The sequence below is a fragment of the Anguilla rostrata genome, chromosome 2 (genome assembly GCF_018555375.3).
Source record: "Anguilla rostrata isolate EN2019 chromosome 2, ASM1855537v3, whole genome shotgun sequence".
NCBI classification, from domain to species: Eukaryota; Metazoa; Chordata; class Actinopteri; order Anguilliformes; family Anguillidae; genus Anguilla; species Anguilla rostrata.
In genome coordinates, this window is record NC_057934.1 from 71941226 (window position 1) to 71952300 (window position 11075).

At 50.5% G+C, this 11075-nt stretch overlaps 1 protein-coding gene across 1 annotated transcript in view; it reads right to left on the reverse strand.

Moving 5' to 3' along the window:
* pemt (phosphatidylethanolamine N-methyltransferase) overlaps positions 1-7051 on the reverse strand; it is a 46543-nt gene extending 39492 nt beyond the window's left edge. The window contains 2 exon segments of the mRNA XM_064324372.1: positions 3968-4075; positions 6816-7051. Coding sequence (XP_064180442.1) covers positions 3968-4075; positions 6816-6893 — 186 coding nt within the window. The 5' untranslated portion in view covers positions 6894-7051.
* Positions 7052-11075: the final 4024 nt, after the last annotated feature.

Below are 11075 nucleotides of genomic sequence, written 5' to 3' on the forward strand. Positions count from 1 at the left end.
GGTTGTCTCTCACAAACTCACACACTCACACTCTCTCACACACTCTCACGCACAATCAAGCACACGCACGCAAAAAATGCATAGAAACATACAAATGCAATAATGCACACACACACACACACACACACACACACACACACGCACGCAGCAAATGTACATTTTATTGGGGACAACATTAGCCCAGCTGCTTGATCGTGTGTGTGTCTGTGTGTGTGTGTGTGTGTGTGTGCATGAGAGGCAATCATTGTAAACCGCTTTGTGCTGGAAAATGTGCTATATAAACGAAGTCCATTTACAACTCACTGTACATACACAACAGTCACCCACCGTTTCCCAGAAAGACTGCTACACCCTCACCACCCACACCATGACCCCGCCCCTGTAGAAGAAGGGGGCTTTACCTGGGATCTCACCTGGAAAAACTTCACCTGTTTTTTTTTTTTTTAAGATGCAAAATTCTGAGGCAAACAAAGAGCAACCACTAACACAACCACAAGTTCCCACCACCACAGCCAGGCGATTAAAATACAACGCTGTCACTATTACAGAGAGATGTAGTTATCGCTTAAATACAAAAAAAAAAAAAAATGTAATTTAAATTAAATGCTGTGATTATGTTTTATTCTGCTGTGACATTTTCCTATGCTTCTCATGATTAAAACAATGTATTCACGCAGTCAGTCCACGTCGTGCGGACTGTGCGGACTGTGCGGCGTGGACGCCACAGGACAGCGTGTGCTGCGAAAGACACAGAACAGCTCGAAACAGCTGCTTCGTTACTCAATACAGCGGGGACGGCTGCGCTCGCTGGTTAATCAGCGAACCGGAGCCGAGCACGCCCCCGCTCCGCCTAATTAATTCACCTGTCAATCACGGCAGTTCTGCTTGTGTTCCCTAAGCCTACTGCTGGTGTGTGTTCCTCACTGCACAAGGGGGCGGGGGCGGGGGCGGGGGGTGGGGGGGGGCGTCTCCAACGGCATGGTGGTTTGACTCAGACGGAACATTCTGGATTAGAGTTCATTCAGCGTTCCAGTGCGTTTCTGTTTCTGGGTTCTTTTAGAAAACGACAAGCGTCTCCACCACAAACCGCCCCCCCGGTTTGATTTATAAACTGTGCTGTGCGACTCCTGCAGGAGTGCAGTAAAATGATTCAGCAGCACACAGGCATTCAGTCCGAACGGCTAATTATTGGCGACGGGAGACTGGCAGAGGTCACATGGGCAGGGCCATTACGCAACATCAGTGATCATCTGAGGCAATCGTTGTGCTTCGCTATGGAGAGCATTACCTCGGACAGCTTCAGGGCAATCCAGCGTGCGGGTTCGATAACCCTCGCCCCGCCATCAGCTGACTCGCGATCGGCGTCGCTGCACCCTGCGCCCGTGAGGTCAGCGCCCGGCAGCAGCTGAAGCACGGACGCTGTTCGCTTATGATGATGCAACCAAAAGCAATCATTAACCGCGTTTCCACAGCGCAGGCCACTCAGACCGCCGGCCTAGACAGTGCCGCCACTTGCTCACGTCAAACTCCCGGTGAAAGGTAACACGCTACCTGTGATAACCCCGCCCTTGTCCGTGGCCACACCCCTTTACCCCAGCTGGTCCAATGAGGAGCCAGGGGTTCAGAAGGGTCAGAAGTGCAGGAGTGAGGCACACAGAATGTCTGAGAGACGCACCGACCAGGTCTGGAAGGGTTCAGTGGAAAAACAGGAAGTACCACACGCTAGCTCACCCACCGTTAGCACTGCTGTGGAAATGTAGGAAGTGCTAGCACACGCTAGCTCACCCAGCATTAGCGCTGCTGAGTTAAAGCAGAAAGCTCTAGCACACGCTAGCTCACCCAGCATTAGCGCTGCTGAGTTAAAGCAGAAAGCTCTAGCACACGCTAGCTCACCCAGCATTAGCGCTGCGGTGGAAAAGCAGGACGCTCTGGTGTATGCTAGCTCTCCCGCCATTAGCGCTGCTGAGGAAAAGCAGGACGCTCTGGTGTATGCTAGCTCTCCCGCCATTAGCGCTGCTGAGGAAAAGCAGGACGCTCTGGTGTATGCTAGCTCTCCCGCCATTAGCGCTGCTGAGGAAAAGCAGGACGCTCTGGTGTATGCTAGCTCTCCCGCCATTAGCGCTGCTGAGGAAAAGCAGGACGCTCTGGTGTATGCTAGCTCTCCCGCCATTAGCAGACAAGGAGATTACCAGTGATTAGCTAAGAATAGCACAACTCACCTAAACCTATGTGTGTGAGTGTGTGTGTGTGAGTGTGTGTGTGTAGGTATGTGTGCGTGTGTATGTGTGCATGTGTGAGTGTGAGTGTGTGTGTGTGTGTGTGTGTGTGCACGTGTGAGTGTGAGTGTGTGTACGTGTTTGTGTGCGTGTGTATGTGTGCATGTGTGAGTGTGCACGTGTGTATGAGTGTGTGTGTGCATGTGTGTGTGTGTGTACGTGTGTGTATGTGTACGTGTTTGTGTGCAGTGTGAGTGTGTGTGTATGTGTGCATGTGTGAGTGTGAGTGTGTGTGTGTGTGTGTGTGTGTGTGTGGTGTGTGGTGTGATGTGTGAGTGTTGTGTGTGCAGTGTGTGTGCATGGTGGTGTATGTGTGCAGTGTGTGAGTGTGTGGTGTAGTGTGGTGTGTGTGGTGTGTGTGTGTGTGCTGTGTGGTGCGTGTGTGCGTTGTGTGCGTGTGTGGTGAGTGTGTGTGTGTGTGTGAGTGTGGTGTGTGTGTGTGTGTGGTGTGTGTGTGTGTGAGTGTGTGTGTGTGTGTGTGTGTGTGTGAGTGGTGTGGTGTGGTGTGTGTGTGTGTGTGTGTGTGTGTGTGTGTGTGTGTGTGTGTGTGTGTTTTGTGACGTTGTGTTGTGTGGTGTGTGTGGTGTGTGTGGTGTGTGTGTGGTGTGTGTGATGGTGTGTGTGTTGTGTGTGTGTAGTGGTGTGTGTGTGTGTGGTGTGTGTGTGTGTGTGTGTGTGTGTGTGTGTGTGTGAGTGTGTGTGTGTGTGTGTGGTGTGTGGTGTGTGTGTGGTGTGTGTGTGTGTGTGTGTGTGTGTGTGTGGTGTGTGTGTGTGTGTGTGTGTGTGTGTGTGTGTGTGTGTGTGTGTTGTGTGTGTGTGTGTGTGTGTGTGTGTGTGGTGTGTTGGTGTGTGTGTGTGTGACGTGTGGTGTGTGTGTGTGTGTGGTGTGGTGTGTGTGTGTGTGGTGTGTGTGTGTGGTGTGGGTGTGTGTGTGTGTGAGTGTGTGTGTGTGTGTGTGTGTGTGTGGGTGTGTGGTGTGGTGTGTGTGAGTGGTGTGTGTGTGTGTGGTGTGTGTGTGTGTGTGTGTGTGTGTAGTGGTGTGTGTGTTGCGTGTACGTGTGGTGTGGTAGTGTGTGTGTGTGTGAGCTGTGTGCGTGTGTGGTGTGTGTGATGTGTGTGTGTGTTGTGTGTGTGTGTGTGTGTGTGTGTGAGTATGTGGGTGTGTGGGTGTGTGTGTGAGTGTGTGTGTGTGTGTGTGTGTGTGTGTGTGTGTGTGTGTGTGTACTGGCCTGCCCTGCTCTTTTGCGGTACAGGTACAGGTAGCTCAGGTCAAGCTGCCCTCATGCTGCTCAGGTTGCTCCTGCGGCCTCATGAATGTGAATGACAGGCAGATCGCTGCTGCTGCGCGGAACACCGCGGAACAGCCAATCACAGCGCGGCACAGAACAGAACAACAGCCTCAACCAATTACAGAGTACAGAACATGCACACATATGCATGCTGGAGAGATGGCACGGGGGTCTTTTGGTTTGTTACATCATTTCCTGTTCTCCCATACCCCTCGTCCTCCCGAACATTAACATCTGGCCCTTGTCACGCACTGGCCCTTGTCACCCCCCCCCCCCCAGGCCCTGCAGCTCTGTCCTAAGGAGGAGTACCACTTGCCCCTGCGGCCTCAAGCTGGACCTGTGCTGGTTTTGAGTCAGGGGTGTGCTTCGCCAGGCTCTGAGGGCGGGTTTGGGGCGACTCACCACGTTCCAGAAGAAGGGGTTGAAAAGGATGGCGACGACGGCCACGCAGAACCGGGCGTCCAACGGGTCCACGTACCGCAGCACGGCCGCCATCGCCGAGGCGTCAATCTGCAACAGAGGAGCACGCGATTGGTCCCCGTGGGACTGAGGGGGCGGGGACAAGGGCGGAGTAGAGGGGCTGGGCAAAAGGGGTGTGGTTAAGGGGTGTTAAAAAGGGTGCGGTATAAGGGGCGTAGTTAAGGGCTATGGTGTAAGGGGATTGGCATGGGGGTTTGGTAAGGGGCAGAGTGAAGGGCTGTGGTATAAGGGGTGTGGTAAGGGGTGGGGTTGAGAGGTGTGGTATAAGGGCTATGGTACAAGGAGAGTGATATAAGGGGAGTGGTAAGGGGTGGGGTTGAGAGGTGTGGTATAAGGGCTATGGTACAAGGGGAGTGGTATAAGGGGAGAGGTAAGGGGTGGGGTTGAGGGGGTGGTACAAGGGGAGTGGTATAAGGGGAGTGGTAAAGGGTGGGGTTGAGGGGTGGTACAAGGGGAGTGGTATAAGGGGAGTGGTAAAGGGTGGGGTTGAGGGGGTGGTATAAGGGCAATGGTACATGAGGGGTGGTATAAGGGGAGTGGTAAGGGGTGGGGTTGAGGGGGTGGTATAAGGGCCATGGTACAAGGGGAGTGGTAAGGGGTGGGGTTGAGGGGGTGGTATAAGGGCAATGGTACAAGGGAGTGGTATAAGGGGGTGGTAAGGGGTGGGGTTGAGGGGTGGTATAAGGGCAATGGTACAAGGGAGTGGTATAAGGGGAGTGGTAAGGGGTGGGGTTGAGGGGGTGGTACAAGGGGAGTGGTATAAGGGGAGTGGTATAAGGGGAGTGGTTAAGGGGAGTGGTAAGGGGTGGGGTTGAGGGGGTGGTATAAGGGGAGTGGTACAAGGGGAGTGGTATAGGGGGAGTGGTATAGGGGGTGTCGTATAAGGGCTGTGGGGTTAAGGGGTGTGGGGGGGGGGGGAGAAACTGAAAACGTTCATCTCTACATCCTGTACTGACTGAGAAAGCAGACTGTAGGACCCCAGGTGACCAGCAGGGGCTGCTGCTCAGCAATGACACAAGGTCACCCAAGCCAAATCAATCCCTCTATGGTGCACTAGAACAGAGCCTTAACAGATACCAGACCATGGGCCCATCCACACACTGGAACAGAGCCTTAACAGATACCAGACCATGGGCACATCCACACACTGGAACAGAGCCTTAACAGATACCAGACCATGGGCCCATCCACACACTGGAACAGAGCCTTAACAGATACCAGACCATGGGCCCATCCACACACTGGAACAGAGCCTTAACAGATACCAGACCATGGGCCCATCCACACACTGGAACAGAGCCTTAACAGATACCAGACCATGGGCCCATCCACACACTGGAACAGAGCCTTAACAGATACCAGACCATGGGGCCCATCCACACACTGGAACAGAGCCTTAACAGATACCAGACCATAGGGCCCAGCCATACACTGGAACACAGCCTTTACAGATACCTGACCACGGAGCCTTAACAGAATACCAACCATAGCCACAAACTTTTCATACAACTGGTAACACACAAATCCTCTTCATGTTCAATAAAAAGGTATCCAAACAAGAACAAGCTTCCAGTTTCTATACTCAAGTGCACCTAACATTGGTCTCCACATCCATCAAGTAAGCTCTCTGCCTCTTTGAAATCTGTCAGGCTTGGCACGATATAGAAATTACACTCATTCTCTCCCCAAATGCCACAGACAACCACAAGCACTCCTGTCAGTAAATTCACCCATTACAGAGCAAACCATTTTAAAAGCAGACCCCCGGCTCTCTGCCCTCTCATATCTTCTCTACTTTGTGCTAAAAGCCTTCAAGGATCTCAGTTATGTAACTTTGCCAGGACTGACGCAAACAAAAAGCCTGAGCCAACAAAAAAAAAAAAAATTTAAAAAAATCCCCTTTCAGACGCAGATTCAGGTGCGGATTCCTTATGACTAATATCTGTTGACAGAAAGGTAGTGGATGAAAATGGTCTGCAAAATGTCACACTCAGCAGAATGTGATTTTTTTTTTCCCCACAGAAAAAAAGTTGGTGCCTTGCTATTATCTGGAACCCAGAGATACACGGCTAAGCAAAAAAAACAGGCACGTACAAATCAATTCGCCAGGAAATGAGTTACTCTCGCAGAACCTTCCACATCTAGACAGCGTTTTGCTCACAAATGGAGTCATCCGCCTCTACTGCCCAGATCTTTGCAAAATGCAATGAAACTGGGCATGATCTGTACATAACGGGACATCAACGCGCAAAACAGCCGATTCGACCACTATGATTATCGCATGTCTTCCCTTTTACGCGTATCTTACAGACTGTGTCCACGCGTTCAAATGCATTCTACTCCTAAAATTGCACGTTAAAAAACATGACCAAGCACAGGAGAGCGAACAGCATGTTCCAGCAAAGTTTATGCCAACCTCGGTGGCGTTGCCCTGAAACCGCCGATATGGCGTTGCTAGGCGCCGCTCAGCCTGACCGGGTCCGCACAAGGAGTACGAAAGCGCACCGCTGCGTCGCAGCGTTGTGCACGTGCCAGATTGTACAATTAAACGGCATTGGCTTTACCCACTGCAGCTACACACCATGGCGCGCTTCTTTTCTGATACAAACGAGTTGCCTGTCAGTGTAAATTAAATCCAATTCACAGGGGGGGAAAACATAATTTTGCTATCCGAGCAATTGTAAAACATTTCAGGTTGGTCCTTAGTGTCGTAATTTTCAAGATTTCGACCTTACAGTAAAATACAACAAAACGCCAAATGTGTGGATACCTTGCTGTAATCCACGTTACTTAACCCCCCGCAGCAATCCAACTGGCGGTTTCTTACAGACGCCGAATCACCGTTCATGTAACACCAAGAACAGGCCAAAATGAACAAAAGACCACGTCTAAAAAGAGCGTAGCCGTCGGTGTGTTTCACAAACAGCACTTAATTCCGAGCGACTCCACGTAGCCAATTTGCAGGCAGACATGACAGTTCACCTTTGGCCGAAAGCACAGTGGTGCATTATGGGTAATAGAGTCCCTTTTTTTCAATAGTTCTACCTATGCTTATAGACAGTGGAATGACAGTCTGTCATTTTATTTAACAATGTGTGCACAGTGTGAGTAATAGAATAAAATTAAGGAGACCGACTGGGACGAAATAAACGATAAACTCGCGGAAATATAAAGCGCACTGGTTTTAAAAACCGTTGAGAATTGATGTGCGTCGTTTGCTCTAAGCTCTCCTTAAATACTGCACGCTAGTGCCCCCTTGCGTAGTCAGCGAGCTCTCTGCTGGTTTATCTGAAAGACTGTTTATCCCTTATTAATGACCACACGTAACGCAAGCTCCATCTTCCTTGTTGTATATTGTCGACCTATCGGCGAAGAGTAGGTGATCCGTATTATAAAAGTACCATAAAAAGGCATTAACCTTCTGAACATAGGGACCTTATTTGTATGAGTGATTAATACCATTCCGAACTGCACAGCAATTGCCGTTGGCAGCTTTGTTGACCGCAACATGTAAAGGAAAAAAGAATTACATAATGTTTCCACTTTCCACCCATTGCTTCCTCGGCTATTGGTAAGGAAAGGTGGGGGCGGACGGAGGTTAGAGAAAATACTCCCAGCACGACAGGGCTCAGTCGGCGCATAACAGCAGACCTGCCGTGGCAAGTATAATAGTGAAAACGGTCCATTATTCCCATTTTCGCTCGTCGATTTGCCTGTGCCTTTGAACGCTTTGTTCTTAGCGCTGTTTGATGTGAACCCTAGGCCCCTGCGTTTACAAAATGTGTTTTACATAATAGGCGTTGGAATATTTCCTGCGATAATTACCACCTGTGGTCTCTACTTGTGTTGACAGCCTCTAATTGTTGGTCGTGTAAACAATGAGCTCATTTTCTGTTTTTTTGTAATTTAAATTATTTATTTTATTTTATTATTATTATTTTTTTTAAACAATTGCTACAATTAGTATTTTATATCTCTGGCCTGTCTCGTTTTTACTTTTTTGCTATTTGAAAAATGTATTTAACATCGTAAATGAGAAGTGGCTTGTCTGAAGCAAGTTTATCACTGGAGTTTTAAATTAAGATTCCGGTGGGAATTTAGAGGCAGCTACTGACGCAGTTACGGCAACATTCTGAACCGATTTTCTGTCCACCGTCCACGTGGGTCTCATCCACGCACTCCAGTTAGGTTTGGCTAATTGGCGACTCTAAGTTGTTCGTGGGTAGGAGGGTGTGAGTGAGTGGTGTGTGTGCCTTGTGATGGATGCGGCGTCTGGGTGACCCTCTCGGGTGATGCGTTTGGGCCGTCGCCACGGCGACGAGGGGGGGGCAGCGCCTGGGCGACCCTCTCGGGCGGTGCGTTCGGGCCGTTTCGCCTGCGAGGGGGAGAAACGGGGCGTGGCTAACGTGGCCTGCTTCTCCGCTCGGCTCTTAGAGCTCTCCGTGCGATGCCCTACATACGTCCCGCACCCCCGCCTGAGCAACGGCTCCCGCCTGCCAGGTTAAGCGTTCGCTTGTTTTTTTACGTAACTCCCCGGGAGGGTGTGGGCTCGGCGGGGGAACCCTGCTGCGGACGCCGCCCCCGCGGCTGACCCACATTCGCACTCCCGTCCAAATATACCTGCCCACCGCCCCGTTCAGCGGCGGGTGATGTCACCCGCGATGCCTCCCCGGACACACGGCTGGGGCCGCTCTGTTAGGTACACTATTTCTTTGCTAGAAATAGCTGTACAAAATAAGTACTGTACCTTACTGAACCTGTGTTTAGCAGTTGTCCATGACCATGAAATGCACTTTTTGTACGTCGCTTTGGATAAAAGCGTCTGCCCAATAAACGTAATGTAACGTAATGTAATGTAATGTACACCCGCTCCCCCGAACAGCGAATCGTGTGGCCGCAACTTTATGTGTAGAGCATGCAGACACGGCGATGGGGTTTAGTCGTCGTTTGGCCAAACATTAGAATGGGCTGAATGTGTGATCTGAGTGACTTTGACTGTGGTTTGATTGTTGAGCGTGTGTGCGAGTGTGGTGATGGTGAGAGAGCGTGTGTGTGAGAGAGAGTGTGTGTGTGAGTGTGGTGATGTGATGGGTGAGAGAGAGTGTGTGGTGTGAGGAGAGAGCGGGTGATGTGGTGTGGTGGAGCTGTGTGAGAGAGAGCGTGTGTGAGTGTGGTGATGGTGAGAGACCGTGTGTGTGAGAGAGAGCGTGTGTGAGGTGGTGAGGTGAGAGAGTGTGTGTGGAGAGAGCGTGTGTGAGTGTGGTGATGGTGAGAGAGCGTGTGTGTGAGGTGTGATGTGTGTGTGAGAGAGCGTGTGTGTGAGTGTGGTGATGGTGAGAGAGCGTGTGTGTGAGAGAGAGCGTGTGTGAGTGTGGTGATGGTGAGAGAGCGTGTGTGTGAGTGTGGTGATGGTGAGAGAGCGTGTGTGTGAGAGAGAGTGTGTGTGTGAGTGTGGTGATGGTGAGAGAGCGTGTGTGTGAGAGAGAGCGTGTGTGAGTGTGGTGATGGTGAGAGAGCGCGTGTGTGAGAGAGAGCGTGTGTGAGTGTGGTGATGGTGAGAGGATTCGCCGCTGGATACTGTACCTCACAGCGTGGAGGCCTCACGGCGTTGGGCGGTACCACAGAGAGAGAGAGAGGAGAGTTTAATTAGCCCCCCGCCACAGTCTGACATCATCCCCCCGCTGCTAAAGCAGGGCTGCCAGACCCTGCTCTGTAATCCGCAACAATGCGCGCCCAGCGTGTCGCCCCTCCCCGCAGTACCGGATTACAGAGCCGGGCTCGCGTCTCTGAGGTTGCCGGTTCAAATCCTCGGTAGGATGAGACCCTTCATTTAAATATCCGCCTCTCTTGTGTGTGTGCGAAACATCCAGACTGTGTTATGCTGCTTAGGGTATGTGCGTCAGCAAAGCAAATAATTACTATACAGCAAAAACTGTTTTGCCACCTTTCTGTCTGTGTGTGTGTGTGTGTGTGTGTGTGTGTAAAGTTGTGTACATGTGCTTATGCTGAATCTATCATTACCTTTACCTAATCCACCTGTTGTTCACTGCCTGCATATTTATGACTGGTTTTGTAGTCTGACCAGGGTGAGAGGGCCCAGAATGCCGTGTTTTAAATCATAATCCTCACACATACTCTCTCACGAGGACTATTATGCCTTTGGTCAGTGTATGCGGTTATGTGTTTTTAGGTTGATTCCTGGTTTGGCTCCCACATTATATTACATCACATTTATTTAGCCAAATCAACATACAATAAGTACATACCAGAGGTTATTGGAACAACTATAAACACCGGTCCAATAAGATGCAATACTCATTCTGTAACAGTCATCCATAGGTATGAACAGATTAAGTCCAGTTCACACAGTGAACATTACTCTCACCTAACCGTTGCTAAGTCAAACTAGGAGGCATGACAAGCTACAACATCAAGACAATGATACAAGGCACAATAAAATACAGCCCCCCCCCCCCTTCCAACAAGGTCTTCTGCCACTGCCAAGATGGGAAATGAAACATTGATTTTTTAAATAAAAGGGAAAAGCTCTTTTCCTGAATCAGTGCTCCCAGACAGGCGCGTTCACTGAAAGCGGAGCTGTGGCAGGCGGGGCTCCTGTGCTGATTGTCGCTGTGTCTGTGCTCTGCTTTTATTCAGCCGCGGTTATTATCAGGAGGCTCCTGCTCTGGTATTGATTTGTGTTTTTAAAAGCCAGGCTGAGTGTGAGCGGCTTTCGTCAGCATTCTGTCAGTCAGGAGGACTCTGCACGTGTCACACACACACACACAGACACACGCACACACTCACACACACACACGTACACACATACACACACACACACTGACACACACACACACGCACACACACACACACACTGACACACACACACACACACACACACACACACACTGACACACACACACACACACACACACACACTGACACACACACACACTGACACACACACACACGCACACAAACACACACACTGACACACACACACACACACACACACACACTGACACACACA